Source organism: Mauremys mutica, chromosome 16 (assembly GCF_020497125.1).
Source record: "Mauremys mutica isolate MM-2020 ecotype Southern chromosome 16, ASM2049712v1, whole genome shotgun sequence".
Taxonomy (NCBI): Eukaryota; Metazoa; Chordata; order Testudines; family Geoemydidae; genus Mauremys; species Mauremys mutica.
Window position 1 is genome coordinate 31,162 of NC_059087.1, and position 18,600 is coordinate 49,761.

The 18,600-nt window shown below is 52.2% G+C and overlaps 1 protein-coding gene across 2 annotated transcripts in view; it reads right to left on the reverse strand.

Moving 5' to 3' along the window:
* Positions 1–3,237: 3,237 nt before the first annotated feature.
* The window catches only part of LOC123351195 (solute carrier family 2, facilitated glucose transporter member 1), a 36,821-nt gene continuing 21,458 nt past the window's right edge, over positions 3,238–18,600 (reverse strand). For both annotated transcript variants that reach the window (XM_044990444.1, XM_044990442.1), the window contains 8 exons: positions 13,333–13,493; positions 10,234–10,474; positions 9,038–9,200; positions 8,764–8,951; positions 8,307–8,411; positions 7,145–7,246; positions 6,395–6,598; positions 3,238–5,098 (listed from right to left, as the gene is read on the reverse strand). In XM_044990444.1, the coding sequence (XP_044846379.1) occupies positions 4,901–5,098; positions 6,395–6,598; positions 7,145–7,246; positions 8,307–8,411; positions 8,764–8,951; positions 9,038–9,200; positions 10,234–10,474; positions 13,333–13,493 (1,362 nt within the window). In that variant the 3' untranslated portion in view covers positions 3,238–4,900. The remainder of the gene's footprint in view (positions 5,099–6,394; positions 6,599–7,144; positions 7,247–8,306; positions 8,412–8,763; positions 8,952–9,037; positions 9,201–10,233; positions 10,475–13,332; positions 13,494–18,600) is intronic.

The window sequence follows — 18,600 nt, forward strand, 5'->3', positions numbered from 1 at the left end:
AGAACTGGCAATGCTGCAACTGTTAGGAAAGCTCCTGAGAAGTGGGTTTTGCGGTGTGGAGCAACATGGTAATGTCTCCCACTGCCTGGTTGCCTGTTTGCTGCTAGCTGGCGCCTGTGTTTCCGTCAGATGGTGACTGGTCACCCCATTCTATCAACACATCCAGCACGAAAGAGCGCTTGATGGCATGAGATGAGGGAGGGGGATGTACAACATTCTGGGGCCCTGCAGCCTTGTTTAACGTGCCAATGCCTGAATGGTGGGACTCCTGGCTGATGAAAACTGTGTGAGCTGCAGATCTTTTTCAGAAGCTTCCGCAAGGCTGTTGGCCTGTCCCGACAGCAGAGGGGATTCAGCATTAACATGCTCACAGGTAATTAGCATTCAGGCCTGTAGGGGATCCAGAAATGTAACTGTCCAAGGCTGTCAAATGCCTAGTGTGGGGCATGGCGCTGTGCTGCTGTTCTCTCAGTCTGCACCTTTAAATGTGAGCTGTGTGCCTGCCTGCAGGCCAGGGCTGGGAGGATTTTTTACAGTGCAAGAGATGCACTGTGCATCTGTCTCAGGGGGAGTTTATATTTGTTCTTCCTCACTCTCACCTTGGGTGGCAGGTGTTTGGCTGGCTGTAGCTGACAGACACAGCACCTACCACAATGAGGCCCTAGCTTCAGAGGTGGATTTACCATGAAACAAATGACAGGGAGGCCCCCCAAAATGCAGGACAAATCTCATCTGACAACAGCAGGGCTCAGGCAGGCAGGCTGCCTGCATGCTGTGGCCAGTGGCCGCATGCCACTCCAGGAAGTGGCTGGCTGCTGGCACGCCTTCGGAAGAGAGAGAGTGTGTGTGTCGCCCCCCCGTCCGTCCACGTGTTGCTTCCGCCCCGAGCGCCAACTCCGCAGCTCCCATTGGCTGGCAACTGCAGCCAATGGGAGCTGTGGTGGCAGCACCTGTGGGTAGCAGTGCGCAGAGATCCCCTGCCCGTGCCCCTGCCTAGGAGCTGCTGCCAGAGGGGTGTGCTGGTCATTTTGGGAGCCGCACTGCCCAAGTTAAGCGCCAACCCTGACTCCCTTCCACACTCCAACCCCATGGCCCAGCCCAGAGCCCAAACCCTGCACCCAAACTCCCACCCAGAGCCTGCACCCCTCACCCCCTCCCACACCCCAACCTCCTGCCCCAGCCCGGAGCCTGCACTCAAAACTCCCTCCCAGAGCCTGCACTCCTCATCCCCTCCTGCACCTCAACCCCCTAGCCCAGCCCAGAGCTTGCACCCAAACTCCCTCCCAGACCCTGACCCCCCCACCTCCTTCCACACCCCAACCCCCTGCCCCAATCAAGGTACCTCACTTTATTTTCATTTATTTCCTATTACTTATAATATAGGAGGAAGATGAATGAAAAACCGGGTTGAGGGGGGAGAGAAGATAAGAGAATGTTCTTTCTTGGCTGGGTCCCCAGGAGCCCCCCCCCCAAAATGAAGCTGCGCCTAGGGCACCACTAACTCTAAATCCGCCACTGCCCAGCTTGTTAAAAATTAATAAATTGATAGAATGGGGCTAGGAGCCCAGGAGACCAGAGCAGCAGTTGCACCAGGCCCTGTATTTAGCAGCAAAAAAGGAGTGATTGCTCTGTGCCCTCCTCAAGCAGCACTGAGCTGGGAGCTAGGAATGGGCACCGCTACCCTTTGCCAGAAAAGCTCCTCAAGGATGAAGATGGCAGATGTTCCATCACTCCCCAGCAGGGAGAGCCAAGTTATCCCTGTCTGAGCAGTCATTTGTAGGCATCTGTAGGGCCACTCTGGATAATCCACAATCCACAGTGTACGGGTACATCCTTGTTGCTATCACCCAGGATGCCTGCTCTGCCCCCATGCTCCACATCTGCTTTTGCATAATACAACCCCAGCCCAAAGTAGCAAGAGCAGAAGCTTTCGGGGCATAGAGGGGATGGGTCAGAGCATCCTCAGCCCGCAAGAGGGGAGCCCTTGTGGTCCAGCTTCAGCAGAAATACTTCTCTTCCTAACCCTCCCATCACTCCCTCCTCACCCCTGCCAAGCACAGAGTTTAGGACTCTCTCTCAGGCTCCATAGGCGAGGTCTCACCCCTGGGCCAAACACTAACCCACATTATGGGCAGCCTCCTCTTGAATGGAGATGCCTCTCCCAGAGACTACGAGTCCCAGCATGCAATGCAGCATGGTTCAAAATGAGGGCCCTAGTGCCTGGCCCGTAGAGCTGCTCCTTTGATCATTTCCACCCTACAAGCTTCATGTTTTCAAAAATTTTAATTTTTAAAAAAGATGTTTTTCCCTCTCACCCCCTTTGTGCTACAGGAGAATGAGGGAAGTGGGGGCACCAAGCCGTTTGGATTTGAATTTCATAAAACAAAAAAAATCTAAAAAACTTGTAATTTTCCCCAAACGAATGCTCATTTTTGACAAAGAGTCCATTTTGTTCCCCCCTTACCTCCCCCAAAGTGTTTTTAAACTACCTCTAGGAGACACATTGCTGTACTCCTACCAAGCAGCATTGTATTAGCGGTCATCTGAACAAAAGGCCCACTCCTTGCAGGAGGGCGCGGCTACAGCAACCAGAACTATGGGGCAAAAACAGGAGCTAGGAAAATGGTTCATACAAAAAGCAGATTTAGGTCAACCAGAGTATTTTGCAAAGTTTTTTGAGATTTTTTGTGACCAAAAGAGTCTAAATATTTCAATTAATTTTTCAATTCAAATTTTATTTCAATTTCATTTTCCAAAGTCTTGCGTTTGGCCCAAAACAATTTTTTGTTTTTAATTTTTAGTTTGCTGAAAATTTCAAACATTTTTATTGCAGATCAAAAACCAATATAATTTTAGATTCGATTTTTTTGGTTTGGCCACTGAACTAATAAAAATAAAAAGTAAATCCACTTATTTCCACAGCTCTTAACAATGAAAAACGGGGACAGGAGTGTACGTGTTAGGGTCAAAACAAAGGACCCTCAGCAGAGAACTCTGGACAATGCTGAATCACCTGTAGAATCATCCTCTGGTAAGTTGCCCCTGAAGCTGGCAAAGACTGAACATTGCCCCCTACTGGAACAAATCCACACAACACTGCACATCTTGTCCTGTGTACTTTTTTTTTTTTTTTTTTTAATTCTTTTCACACCACACAAGTTTTTCTTCCTTCTCTTGGCAATTTTAATTTTTTTAAAAAATGAGTTAGTCTTTCAGACTTTGCGCTGTACACAGAGATGATTTTTTTCTAAGTTTATTTTCTTTCAAGTGTGGTCATGTAGCCACTTTAAAAACAGACAAATAAATAAAAAAACTATTAAATAGCTGCGTTTGGCTTTGGAAATGTGCCATGAGCCTCTAAAACATGCACTCTAGGGGAGGAGTTTGTTTTGTAAATGACATGTTTTTGTTTGTTTGTTTGTAATATGCTAAGACTAAAATTCAGTGCAACAGATGCAACTACAGTGCAGGTAAGTTAACTATACAAAAGTTCGTTCTATTGAACAAGCCTTTCGGTACAGTTGCTATAGAAACTATAAGTCTGTATCTGTACTTTGTTTACATTGTACAATGTGAATATAGTTCAAGAATATTTACAGTACTTTGCTTGTCAATCAGAAACACTATAACTTAATGTCTACTATTAACACCATTGAACAAATATATATATATATATATATATAAATATCTTCCAGTCTATACACAAAGCAGGAAATGTGTGTCTTCATTCAACTGATTAACTTCTGAGAGTCTTGGGCTTGCAAGGTAGTGACTGGGCTAGTGTTTGTATTGTCTCATCAGCCAGGTTATTTTGCCCCAAACTGGCTTTTGCAGCCTGTAAACATACCACTCCTGCTTCTCAGATATGCCTTCAACACAAGGGTTGCTTGTGGTGGGAGCAAAGCAAGACTGGATTTCAATTCTGGAGAGTTGGTTTGTTTTTAAACAATGAGCCAAGGGGGCAGGTTGCTGCTGACTTTTCAGTAGTGAGGCGTCCCTGCCCACATACACTGCAATTGACCTATAAGGCAAATATTGCCAGACTAAAAAAAAAAAAAACCAACCCACAGTAGTTTTTAACTCTTTCCCCACCCCAAAAAACCCAGCCCCCAAACAAAACCCTCACCCCACCCAAACTACCCATCTGACTCAGAGGAAATGATTCATTCAGGTGAGGGAAGTATATTTGGCTAGGGACAGGTTCTGAAGGACTGAGAAGCTGCCACTGGAGATTCTAAATCCTGGGAGATGTGGCGGTGACCCCAGAAGACAGGTCCCCCTAGGACTGTCCACGTATCACTACAGCACTACAGCCCTTTCAGAGCTTCTCTTGGGGCCCAGTTCAGGTGTAGCTACTGCTCAGAGTTGTAGAAGAACAGAATGAATCCAATAACATTACAATCCTTGCCCACTTCCCCCCTAGTCTCTGTGGGGTAGAATCCTGCTCCCCCAACCCACTGGGGGTTTGAAATTTTAGACAGTTTGAGACATTAAAAATCTGCTTTTTAAAATACGTAATAAAACAACAGGCTTTTTTCGGTGATGAAAACCCTTGAAAGTATTGACCTTTTAAAAACTTCTCGTTAAAAAACCCGTTGCTTCGTTAATAAGGGAGTTCCCTCCAGCTCACAAAACTGGAGTTGGTTGGTTGGTTGAAAACATTAATTGTTGTTTCTGAACCTATCATCTTTGAAATCCTGGACGTGAAACCAGCTACAATTGTTCCTAGCAAATGTGTGTCAGTATATTGCTGGCCAACCAGGTGGGGGACTCAGGAGACGGAACAAATGCACCCGACCGCCCCACCCCTCAAATCCTTCCTGCCTGGTTTCTGTACAAGCATTAAAACACTCTGGAGAGAAGTTCAGTGGTTGGAGCAGAGGGACAAGCTGCTGGCTTGTTAGACCTGGGAGTCTGCTCCCAAGCTGTGGAACTCATCGGGCGTCTTGTCGCTCTGGCTGGCACCGCCCTGGCGGAACCCGGAGGCGATCTCGTCAAAGGTCCGGCCCCTCGTCTCGGGCACCTTGAAGTAGGTGAAGATGAAGAAGAGGATCAGCAGCACTGTGAAGATGATGAAGACGTATGGGCCGCAGAGTTGCTGAAAAAGAACAGCCAGGGAAGCGGTGAGGTGCTGATGGGCATTGGCACAGGGCTTGCCCGGTGTGGGGTGCTCAGAGGCACCACAAAGCTTGCCAGGCACTAAGTTACAAAGTCTTGAGCAGCACCCACTGCCTCCTTATCTAGTAACTATTTCTAACCAGAGAGTGTAGAACACTCCTGAACCCGACCCCGGGCGAACTTTACAACCCGTCCCTCCCAATGCAGGGCAACAAACGGACCTGCCCCAGCTCTGCCTGTATGATGGAGCTAGGCAGCTTTGTACCTAGAGGGCCATGTACAGAGCTGATCCTGGGGTTAGAAAGGCACCAGCAGCAGCCTCAGCTCAGTCTCAGTCACTTCCTCATGAAGAGGAGCTGCAAACCTGCATTTCCTCTGCCCGAGTATCCTCATTCAGACCGAAGCCTCCTGCTCTCACAGGGCCCTGAGCAGCTGGGGAACCTGGTTGAACCCATTCGTGTGGAAAGCAGGAGATTCTCCTGGCTGAGCAATACTGAGCTGTTCGGGTTGGGTGTGCCCTTTCAGCAGGGCGGATCCTTACAAGGTGACCTGGCCTGTGTCTTTGTACCATTCACTGCGAGTGAAACTCAGCTCTGGGCATGGAGCCAGCACCACGGCTGAGGCATCACTGAACCTTTGAGGCACTGGGCTGAGGCAGAGCCGTGCCAGACTCCCGCTGGGGAAAATACACGTGGGTCTTTCTGGTTGGCTGACATAGGAGGAGGCAGCAGGGTGGTGTGATGGGTACTGCTGGGGGCTCTGAAGACCTGGGTGCTAGCTACAAGTCCTTTAGCCTCCCTGGGCCGTACTTTCTCCGCTGTACAACAGGGATAATGATACTGACTTTCCTTTGCACAGGGCTTGCAAGAGATCAATGGATGAGACAATCCTACTTCGCTAGCATCATCCAACACGCTGCTGCTCATTCAGTCTTTACAGAAAGCCAGGGAACCAAACTCAGCCAGGCTGTAATAGCTGGACGCACTCTGGAGCTCCCGGGGGGCAGAACCCACTGACACCAGGCTAAGTCTGAACTCTTGGATGCTAATCAGTCTCGGTCTTACTCGCTTACCCCTGCACTGCCCCAGCAGGTGTCTGCATCCATTAGAGCTTCCTTCTCTAACCATTTGCCAGCCTATCTGGCTGCAGAGCGAGATGGGCCCAAGCCCCAATGCAGATGTGGATGCCCAGTCCCAGCCCCTCTCAGGGCAGGGAAATCCTGCGGGTGGCTCACAGCACTCGCAGAGCTGGAGGAGAGGCAGGGCAGGGGAATTACCTCCACATACTGGAAGCCCATGCCCACAATGAAGTTGGAGGTCCAATTGGACAAGCCGGCGACGGCAAAGGCGGCAGGGCGAGGGCCTTGGCTGAACAGTTCTGCCACGATAAACCAAGGGATGGGGCCTGGGCCAATCTCAAAGAAAGCCACAAACCCAAAGATGGCAATGATGCTGACGTAGGACATCCAGGCCATTTGGTCCTAGCACAGGGAAAGAGAAAAGAGCGTTATTTCCTTCAAACATACGTGGACCCTGCATCTCTGGTACAACCGTATTCCAGGGGCACCGGAACGGGTGTGAGGGGCAGGGGGCCATGGCCCCACCACTTTTAGGAAGCTTCCGCCACTCCTGCTGTGTTCCATTGACAAATGACCTCAAGGCACTTCCAGTGGGCTGGTGATTAACTTTGGTGCTGGGCAAGCCTGGAGGCAGGTGTCTTGTGGGACCAGTGCCTCTGAAGCAATGAGCACTGCCATCCCAGGGACCAGCGTTCTCCAGAACTACGACCCCATGGAGGAAGGGTTTCTCGAAATGACATCAGGGATTCAGGCAGCGCTGATTGGCCAACAATGTGATATCATCCCTGCAAGGTCTCCCTTTCCACCAGCCCTCACAGAGTAACCACCCCTGGGGCTGAGGAGTGCTCAAGTGTCCCACCCCCTCCTTTCCTTGTGTTACTCAGTGGGTGTCTCCAGGTGGCACCCAACCCCAGAACCGATTACTCTGAACTCGGAGCACTCACTCACCAGCAGCACCAGGGCGATGGTCATGAGCACTGCGCAGCCAGCCATCCCAGCCAGGCCAATGAGGTGCAGAGTCCTGCGCCCGGCTCGCTCCACCACAAAGAGCTGTCAGACACAGGAAGCCAAACACTGTTCAGCACATCTACAGCCATGGGACAGACCCACGTCCTGCCCCACCAATACCCCTCCCTGGGGAACATGCTCATGCTTTCTAACCAGACTGCAGCCCCACCTTGTGAGTCCAACAAGGGGCAAAGTCAGTCACCCTATAAAAGGCACCCAAGCAACTTAATATGGTCTAGGTAAAAATTGGCCATGCGATGGCAATGCCAGGGGGCCTAGAATGTGATGGAGCCCAGGGTAGCAGGAAGCAGCTGGTCTGTTGGAGGGGGAGTAGCCGTGCTTCAGCAGGAGTCAGTGGAGATAGGAGGGAGGGCGCCTGCTCTGGGGAGGGAGGAGAGGAGATTGGCTGGATCAGAGTTGAGCACTAAGGACGTTTGCTTTTTATTGCTCTAAGCCACTCTTTAGCCAAGCAATGTCTAAGGCAGCGGTTCCCAAACTGTGGGTCAGGACCCCGTTTGAATGGGTCGCCAGGGCAGCCATTAGACTTGCTGAGGCCCGTGGCAGTGGGGTTTGGGCTTCAGCTTCGCCGCCACTGTGCCCCCCCGCCCCCACCAGCTGGGGCTCAGGCAGGCTCAGGCTTTGGTCGTGTAGTAATTTGTTGTCAGAAGGGAGCCGCAGTGCAATGAAGTCGGAGAACCCCTGATCTAAGACATTAAGCTGAGAGCCAGAGGCCAATGTTCTAATCTCAACGCTGCTGCTGTTTCATTCCATGGCCTTGGGTAAGTCACTTGTGGCCCTGTTTTCAGAGGCACTAATGCCAGTGGGACCTGCAGGGCTCGACACCTCTAACGAGGTTGGCATTAACTACATTGTGCCTCAGTTTCTCCAGCTGTGAAATGGGGGACGTTCCTCAGCACGTTTGGCAAAGTGCTCTGAGATCAATGGAGGAGTGCTAGAGCAGCGTGAAGGATCATCACATTTGGGTATGTGTTTATCTAATGGGGCCTTGCTCACAGCCATATAAACACACTAGCACTGGCCTCAATCCTGCAAGGACTTATGGACAGGCAAAGGGAAGGTAGACTATTCAGCAGACACTCACCGAGACAACCGTGAAAGCTGTGTTCACCACCCCGGCGCCTATGGTGGCGTAGACGGGCTGCTCCACACCCGACTTTTCAAAGATGCTGGTAGAATAGTAGAAGACCTACAACACAAAGCAACATGCCATGAACAAGCTTTGCTGATCCCAGCCTGAGGCATCTCTGAGCATCTACAGGCAGAGCATTACTCCAAACCGCCTGACCAATGCCATTCATGGGGCGGGGGGGGGGGGGTGTATATAGAACACCACAGGGCTTGGTTGTGATGTTCAGCACAGCCCTGCAAAGCTGCACCAACGGGAGGCATTGTGGCCAAGTGGGCCTGCCCTGCCCAAGGGTTCCATTCTGAGTGTGACCCTGGATGTGGCACTGGGGGTGAAGAGCTCACTGCCCTCCCCTCCTGGTACAGCCCTGTGAGAGCCACCCGCGGCCAGTACTCGGCAGCGCTGCACTCACCGCATTGATCCCCGAGAGCTGCTGAGACAGCTGCAGCACAATGGCAATGAGGATCGGCTGTTGATACAAAGGGGAGCGGAAGAGCTCCAGTATCGTGACCTTCTTCTCCCTCATCATCTGCCGGCTCTCTTCCTTCATCTCCTGCAGGTCGCTGCTGACGTCCGTCGTCCCTCTGAGCTTCTTCAGGACTGAGGGGAAGGAGGTGGAGAGGTGAGGAACGCTGAAGGGTGCAGGCCCCGCAGGGCCTTTCCCCAGGCGGGGGCGGCCAACTCACCACTCTTGGCTTTGTTCTCCTCGTTGCGATTGATAAGGAGGAACCGGGGGCTCTCGGGGGCAAAGGGCAGGATGATACATTGCAGCAAGGAAGGGATAAAGGTGAAGCCCAGCAGGAGCGGCCAGAGTGACTCATTCCCCATGATCAAGTCCATCCCAAACACCTGTGGAGAGACAGCGAGTTTAGCCCTTCCTGCAGTTGCAACAGTAACAGTCAGGGCATAAGGCCAGATTCTCTAGTCCAGCGTATCACAGGCCACCCAGCACCTGCACACTAAACCCAACAACCGATGGGCCCTAGTGGGGTCAGCGGCAGGGACTGAACCTGGCATGTCTGGATCTGAAACTGTGCGCCTCTTGCCTGAGCGAAAGGAGCAGGCCTAGGTTGGGAGGCAGCAGCAGATTCAAACCTCATTAGGTAGGCCAGTAGGGAGAGAAAGCCACACTGCGTTAAGAGACAATACGGCCCCAGCAGCTCCTGCTCCTCCCGCCTGAGCGATGCCATGAATGCAGGAACCAGAGACAATCAGACACGGGATAAGGCATGTCACATGTGACTGCAGGGCCAGCATGAGAACCTGGGAACTACAGCACCAGCACCACAGCCCTAGGCCTCGATCTCTCACCCTCCGTGTGTGCAGCCACTAGAGAACATCACAGGCCAAGCCAGCACACTGGGCAGTACCAGACCCCAGTCTCTCTAGAGGAGCCAGACCACACAGGATAATTGAGCATAGTCAGTCCCCATGGATACCACACCACAAGGAGATGACGTTTACCTCATGAGCACCAAACCTAGATCTGCCCATTATACAGGAGCACCTCAAGAATAGGGCCCCATTGTATTAGATGCTGCACAGACACCCCCCAGTGAGCGCACAGTCGAGTCATAGGGACAGTCATTATAACCATTCTACAGGTGAGGAACAAGCAGAGAGAGATTACAAGACTTTCCCAAGTCACAGAGCAACTCACTAGCAGAGCTCAAAACGGAACCCAGAGCTCCTGAATCCCTGGCCCCAGATCACCCTTTGTCGCTCAAAGCACCTCAAACAGCTCCAATCAGTGTTCATAAAAAACTCACCGACTGGTCAATGCAACATTAAAAACAAAGGCAGGAAACCAGATGAATTCTTGAGAAATGGACCATTTGTTAGCATACCAGTGCAGCAGCAGGTGCCTTGGAGAACAACTCACCTGTGCGATGAGGATGCCCACGACTATGCCGAGCTGGTGGAACGTTCCAAGAGCCCCTCTCAGCGCTGTTGGAGACACCTCACCCACATACATGGGCACGAAGCCAGTGGTGAGGCCAGAATACAACCCGACGACGAAGCGGCCCAGGATCAGCATCTCGAAGGAATAAGCCACCTTGGAGAAGCCCATCAGGATGGCTGCCAGGAAAGCAAGACTGTTTGACATCAGCATGGAGTTCCGTCTGGGGAGGCAAAGACAGGGAGGTCAGGGCCAGCGGCAGGGCAGCTGGACCAGTGCTGCATCCAAGGGGCACTGGGATAATCACATCAGCCCAAAGTTTAGTTCTTGGTAGAAAGAAGAGAGGAAGGTTTCCAAAGCCTAATCGTGGAAAGAGAATCAGTGACCCAGGCAACAGGTGCAGAACATATGAACAAGAAACCAAGTGGAATGAAGTCGTCGAAAATGAAACACACAAAGCCGTTTCCAGTGTCCAAGCTGCATGAAATACAAAAAAAAAATTTATAAACAAAGTAAGGATGGGTGAAAAACTCTACTTGGTTTTCAAATACTTTGTTGCAATGATCTGAGGCTAGGGTTGCCAACTTCCTACTCGCACAAAACTGAACACCCTTGCCCTGCCCCGCCCCTCCCCTGAGGCCCTGCCCGTGGCCCACCTCTTCTGAGGGCCCCCCTCCCCGTTGGTGCTTGCACTCCCCACCCTCGCTCACTGGGCTGGCTCAGGGGGCTGGGGTGCAGGGGGTGCGGGAGGGCTCTGGGGTGGGGCCAGAAATGAGTTCAGAGTGCGGGAGGGGGCCCCAAGCTGAGGCAGTGGGTTGGGATATGAGAGGGGGTGAGGGCTCTAGGGTGGGGTCAGGGATGAGAGGTTTGGAGTGCAGGAGGGGGATCAGGGCTGAGGGGTGGAGCCAAGGGATCCAAGTATGGGAGGGGGCTCCATGCTGAGATGGGGAGTTGGGGTGTGGGAGGAGGGTATAGGCTGTGGGCTGGGCCTGTGGGTTATAGGGTGGGGCCAAAAATGAGGGGTTCAGGGTGCAGGAGGGGGCTCTGGGCTGGGACAGGGGTGCGAGGGCTCTGGCTGGGGGTGCAGACTCTGGGGTGGGGATGGGGATGAGGGGTTTGGAGCGCAGGAGGGTACTCTGGGCTGGGACTGAGGGGTTCAGAGGGCAGGAGGGGGGGGATCAGAGCTGGGGCAGGAGTGGGAGCAGGAGGGGGTGCAGGCTCCAGGTGGTGCTTATCTCAAGCAGCTCCCAGAAGCAGCGGCATGTCCCGCCTCTGGCTCGTATGCTGAGGCACGGCCAGGAGGCTCCGCATGCTGCCCCATCCACAGGCGCTGCCCCTGCAGCTCCCATTAGCCGCAATTCCTGGCCAATGGGAGCTGCAGGGGCAGCGCTTGGGTGGAGCACCCTGGCTGCCCCTACGTGTAGGAGATGGAGAGGGGACATGCCGCTGCTTCCAGGAGCCACGTGGAGGCTAGCAGGGAGCCCACCAGGCCCGCTGTTCAGTGCCACCAACTGGACAGTCACTGGCCCAGCCAGCGGTGCTGACCAGAGCCGCCAGGATCGCTTTTCAACTGGGTGTTCAGTGAGAAAACCAGACACCTGGTCACCCTATCTGAGGCCAGAGCCGCACACCAAACAAGGCCTAACACCAGCGTGGGGTAATGATTAAGCTCATGAGCCTTCACAAAAAGTATGAGCAAAATGCTCCAAGTAGCTGTGATGAATGGAGACACTGGGTCTGGTCATGAAGGGAGAGATGAAGTTCTCCTTTGACAGCAAGCGGCAACCTTAGGACCCAAGCACAGTAAGAACATAAGAATGGCCCTACTGGGTCCATCTAGCCCAGTATCTTGTCTTCTGACAGTGGCCAGTGCCAGCTGCTCCAGAGGGAATGAACAGAACAGGGAATGATCCAGTGATCCATCCCGTCGCCCATTCCCAGCTTCTGGCAAACAGAGGCTAGGGACACCATCCCTGCCCAGCCTGGCTAAGAGCCATGAATTTATCTAGTTCTTTTTGGAACCCTGTTATGGTCTTGGCCTTCACAACATCCTCTGGCAAGGAGTTCCACAGGTTGTGTGTTGTGTGAAGAAATACTTCCTTTTATTTGTTTTAAACCTTCTGCCTATTAATTTCATTTGGTGACCCCTAGTTCTTGTGTTATGAGAAGTATCTACTTTCTCAACGCAGCTTTGTTTGACAGGAGTGTGCACGCAGAGCTGGAGAGGCCAACAGAGAAATTCTATGGGACATGGAGATTACACACATTTGGCCTGTGTGGAGGGGATTCTGCACTAAGCAGCCCCGGCTCCAGGTTCCCATCTTCTCAGAAGGCTGAGTGGGGTCGAGCTACCCGAGTGCAGCTTGGTGGTTTTATGGGCAAAGCCATGTCTTAGGACTCGAGAGCTCTGTGCTCTGTTCCTGCCTCTCTGAGGCTGTGGGTAAGTCAATGAACTCTGCTGTCCCTCAGGATCCGCTCTGTAGTGCCCACTGTCTGCCGGGCGTTTTCCAGACATTGAGAAGGACGGCCCTTGCTCTGGAGATAGAGGAAAGGGAACAGCCACAGGCAGCTGATACACAAATCATCTCAGTTCACGGTAGGCAGCACAGCTGAGGAGGGACTGAAACACAGCAGAGCAGGAGCCTTGTGGATGAGCTCATGGAGTTGGTACCATGCATGGTGGGGCATGACGGAAAAGGCAGAGGCGCCTGGGGGGGAGCTGACAGAGGTGAGCAAGCCTGGGAATGCTGGTGGAGTGCGGGGAGGGAGGATGAGGCGGCAGGGGCAGAGTTATGCAGTGACAAGAAGCTTAGATCTGATGAGGAGCCAGTGAAGGGATTTCAAGAGGATTCCGATGTGATGAAATTAACAGACAAGGAAGAGGATTTAAGAGGCTGCCTTTTATGGAGGTGATGGGTGTGCGCGCTTGGGAGGCTAGAGGACAACGGTATGGGAGGCAGGGTCGGGGGGATAATGGTATTGGCCTACCAGTTTGGGGAGCTGATTGAGATGTACCCAGATACTAAGGGCCCCCACCAGCCCCAGGATGGAAAGAGCAGTTCCAGCACGCATAGTACTTACCGGCCAAAGCGATTGACGAACAGCCCAACGGAGAAAGAGCCAACCATTCCTCCAATGGAGAATATGGCAACGGAGAGGGACCACAGGGTGGTGAGGGTGCCAGCAGTGATCGGCTCCTCATAGCGAGTTAGCCACGTCTGGTTGTAGAACTCTTCAATCACCTGCACCGGGAGTAGAGGAAAATCCAATCAGTTAGGGACAGACCCAGGTTCACCCTGCTCACAGGCCCCACACAAAGCCTAGAGTCTCACTCCTCACCCATTATCTGCACAGATCCACCCACACTTGGTGCTGTAACTTTCGAGATTGTTCATATTAAGCTCCTGCCCCAACCAGAGACTCCTTAATATGGGATAGTCCTGCTAGAATTAGCCAGATATTTATCTACCTATGGTTCTTATCCGGCTCTCCTCACTGTAGCAGCTGAGGATCTCACAATCCTTAATGTATTTATCCTCACACACCCCTGAGGCAGGGCAGCGCTATTATCTCCATTGATCAGTGGGGAAACTGAGGCACATAATACAAGCAACTTGCCCAAGGTCACACAGGAAGGCTGTGGCAGAGCAGAGAATTGAACTGGAGTCCCCCGAGTCCCAGGCTAATGTCCATAAGCACTCAACCATCCAGCCTCTCTCAAGCTCAGAGTTCCCAGACTTGGCAGCCAGACAGGGCCGTCCTTAGGCATATACAACTGCGTAGGGCACCCGAAATCAGTTTGGATAACAAAAATGAGGATCTACTTAGCAGACAAATCAGCACAAATAGTATCAACATTCAAGCTCCTGCTATCCAGAAGCTAAATTCACAGAAGGAGCAAATGCCGGGATGGGGTGAAGGAGATACATGAACGTTGTTAAAGGAGATGAGGTGGAGATTGGAGAGGGGGAACTTGATGGAGAGAGTAGAGAGGGAAGGTGAGTGAGCAGCTGTTTTGATGAGTAGGGCTGTTGATCCATGGGTCAGCATTGTTAGAGGTTATGGGGTTGGAAGAAACAGCAGGTTCCCAAAGATGGGGCTTTGTGCTCCAGCAGATCAAAGCAAGTTCAATATAACACGGTTTCACCTATAACGTGGTAAGATTTTTTGGCTCCCAAGGTCAGCATTATATCGGAGTAGAGGTGGATGTAGCAATCTGGAATGATTATTTTATGAAGGCTAAAGAGTACATTTAAAATATAAAATCAGCTTAGAAATACTGATTAAGAAAATGTAAAACAGAAGAGCTGTATCGTGTATTCCATAATATTTAATCTTGTATTCAGCAGGACAGCTGACTTGCCCTTAGTGTAAAGTTATTGCAAATAAATCTCTGACAAACTTCAGGACAGATCAAAAAACCTGTGACGGACATTTTTTATTCCCAAATTTCATGCTTTTAATTAGGTACCCTCTGCATGTTCAATCTTCACCATCTGGCATGCAGTGGAAAACATGTACCATTTTCTTTAGAAAGAAATTGCAGAAAAGTGTTTTTTTCAAATGTCATTTGCTTCATTTGGGTTCAGGGATTTGGCTGGAAGGGGGTGAGCAGGGAGGGGGAGGGAACAGAGGAGGGAGACAGGGGGAGAGGGCGGGGCCTGGGCAGAGTGGGACAGGGCCTGGGCAGAGCAGGGTGGAGTATGGGCAGGGTCACAGGCAGAAGAGGTGGGCTGGGGAGCTAGCCTCCCCAAGCGGCAGCTTCACCCTCTGCCCATGACAGCAGGTAAGAGAGGGTCGGCTACCATATGCCCAGCCCGTGCTGCAGTGTCCTTAGGCAGGGGCCATATTCACAGAGCCGAATGCGCCAGTGCCGTGGTGCAGTGCATTCTGCATGAGGGAGAGGATACAGGGGTCTCTGCCGGGAACTGTGACTCTCTGCCACCGTGAGGTGGCCATGGTATCCTTAGCTGCTTGGTCCCTCTCCTGGGCTGTAAGCCCGGGCTGCCGTCGGGCATAGGGGCACCAGTTTAAGAATACTGTGTAGGGCCCCATAAATCCTAAGGATGGCCCTGCAGCCAGACCCAGGAATATGCCAAAGCCAAGTGCAGTGCTTTCAAAATGGAGCAAATAACTTAGCTCCCTTGTTATCTCCAACACTGAATCGATACCCCAGCCCGTGCTGCATGTCAGATGAGACACATGGCAATTTTCACAAGAGCTGGGGCAGTGAACCTGGCAGCCCCTTTTTGGGTAACTGTCTTCTGCCTCTAAATTCCCCCTCCCATTTCAACTCGAGACAAGATTCTCCTTGCCATGTTGTGTTACTGGGCGCTGTTACCATGCTCCTCCCCACAAATGGCTGCATCTCAGTGGAGAGTGAAGCGACCACTGCATCCATAGTCTGTACAGATACTATGGTAATGTGTGCCAGTGCAGGAACCTCAGAGACACAGACCAGACACAATGTGCTGCGATCCTCTGGGAATACACTATAGCACTGCAAAGTATTATCACGGCCGTTACTTAGATGAACCACTGTGCCTACCCTTGAGCCTACTCCTGCTCAGTGACAGAAGCAAGGAGCTCTCCCGGGCTATTAATTTACTGTCCAGTCACTAGGGCTGTCCCTTTCCTCCCATCCCCATGGACACTCTGTTCCCGTTTGGATTTCATCTGCAGTGACAAATGCCACAAATTCCCAGGCCTCACCTACAGGCTACTTCACTTCCCCCTAGACTTGGGCCATATGCCAGTCACACGGCTTGGCTCCTGTCTTCCTCAGTCACAAGCTGCTGCGTCACAGAGCTCACCCCCTGCCGGTATGAGGCTGGAGTCTCTTTTGACACCAATGACACTTTTCCTCCACTAGATGGGACTCACCAAACCCATCCCCACAGGTCAGGCCGGCAGCAAGTTGATAACATTCCCATAGCTCACTGGGAGGAAACTGTCTGCAACGAAATGTGGCCAGACAAGTTGTGACCTCACCCTAGTGATAGTCGACAAAACCACAGGACCTCTGAAATTGCCTCCTTGCTGTGCCTGTGGAGAAGGAGAGGCTCCCCCCAGGCCAGAGCCACGCAGGAATGTGAATGCAGAGAAAGATGTTTACTAATGGGAAGGTGAATTGTGCAGGGGTCTGCATGGCAGAATGTGAAATCTCAGGGAGTCTCTTGGGTGGGTAGAGCTGGGACCCTCAGGAGGGGAGAGAAGGGCGAGCTGCCCAACACTTGGCAGAACGTTGATCAATTACATCCCTGATCCTGAGGAGAGTTAAGTGGCGCAGATGGTCACTGTGCTGGGAGAGGGTGGCATGGGCTCTCTAGGTTTGGCTAAACACCTTGAGTTGCTTTGCTGGTTCTCTCCATTTTATTTTTTAAATGTATGTTTGCCGTACCGAGGCTGGGGCCTTGCTTGCCTGGTTGATTTGATGGAGGGCAAAAACCATGATTTACAAAAAAAATTACAAGTTGATTTCTAAATCTAAATCCTGACAGCCCGGGTGCCCACTGCCAGTGCCTCTGCGATTACTACTTTTCACAGCTTTCCCCGCCCCACCCCAATCAGTTCCCCTAGGGAGTTTTCCACACTGCAACAGGGAAGAGAAAAAGTTTTAAAAAGAGGAAACTGTTTGTGGAACTACAAAGATTGCCAGCAGGACTCCAAGGCAGGCACAGCCAACGTAACTACTGGTCATTTTTGAAGTAGACTAGATTTCAAGTTGCCTGTGTCCAGGGGTGAGCTGGAGCCGGTTCGCACGGGTTCGCGCGAACCCGTTGTTAAATTTAGAAGCGGTTTTAGAACCACTTGTTAACTAGCTTCCCTGCAAGGGAAGCTTTGATGGGCTCTGCCTGGGAAGCCTGTAATTCCTCCTCCCGGCCACCGGGGAGCGCTGCGCTGTGCTGCGAGAGCCATGTGAGCTGCCTCCTGGCCCTGTTGCTGCTCCTGCTCTTTGGACCTCTGGCCCTGGGGCTCCGGCTGCTGCCCCGTGAGTCCCTGGCTGCGTCCTGCTGCTCCCAGCCCACCCCCCCGTGTGAGTATCTGCGCCCCTCCCCCGCCTTCCCTGCCCCCAGCCCCCCCTGCCCCACCCCCTGCCCCCCCCTCTGCCCACAGCCACCCCCAGCCAGCCCCTGCCCCCAGCCAGCCCCTCCCCCGCCTTCCCTGCCCGCAGCCGCCCCCTGCCCCCAGCCAGCCCCTGCCCCACCCCCTGGCCCGTGCCTGCACCTCCCCCGCCTTCCCTGCCCGCAGCCGCCCCCTGCCCCCAGCCAGCCCCAGCCCACCCCCTGCCCACAGCCGCCCGCAGCCCGCCCATCTGCATCACCTGCCCACAGCCAGCCCGTGTCACTCCCTGCCTCCAGCTAGCCCTGCCCCACACCCCTATCTGCAGCCAGCCCCACATCCACTGGTGCCCTGCAGTTCCCAGGGCAGTAACCCTGCACACCTGCTTTAATGAGGGGGGGGCAGGGAGCTTCTGGGACCCACACATGTGCACACCCTAGAGTGACCAGACAGCAAGTGTGAAAAATCGGGACGGGGGTGAGGGGTAATAGGAGCCTATATAAGAAAAAGACCCAAAAATTGAGACTGTCCCTGATCACCACCCACACATGTGAAACGGAGCTCATTTCTAGTTCAGCCCCATCTTTTTAAAAAAGAACTTTAGGTAGGGTTAAAATACATCTGGGGTGTTTGTCAGGCTTTTCAGTTCTTAATCACCTCCTGGGAAAATATGGACGTATGGTAACCCTATTGGTACAAAAAATACATGCTGTCGCACATCCCTTAAATCAGAACTTTTTATAGGGAACCCGTTGTTAAATCAGAACTTTTTATAGGGAACCCGTTGTTAAGATTTTGGCAGCTCATCACTGCCTGTGTCACTTTAAAAATCAGACTGAAAACATCAGAAACTGGATTTTATTGCTCTTCTCAGACAGAGGGAAAGAAAACACCCCCCAAAGGGACCAAATTTGATTCCAATAAGACAACACTGGATCCATCACTGGATTTCAGCCTACAAAAATATTTCTTCTGACAGTGCCATACCAGCTGAAAAACAGGGTTCTAAGGGAAGTACGGGTGCAGATTTATGTGCAAGAGCCTGTTTCATTATCACATGTTCACAATCTCCCCTTCCATGCATATAATTGTACTTATTCATTATGGACCTGATCCAATGCTCCCGTTGACTTCAATGGACTCTGTGTAATTGCAAATAGATTGCAAAAGGCCAGCTCAGAAATAGTTTCCTTCTCTCCCACCTCTGGCAAGGTCTGAGTTCAGGTTCTGTGCTTCGCCTCCTGCAACTGCCAAGGTAGCTAATCTGCAAACAGCTTAAGGCATGGG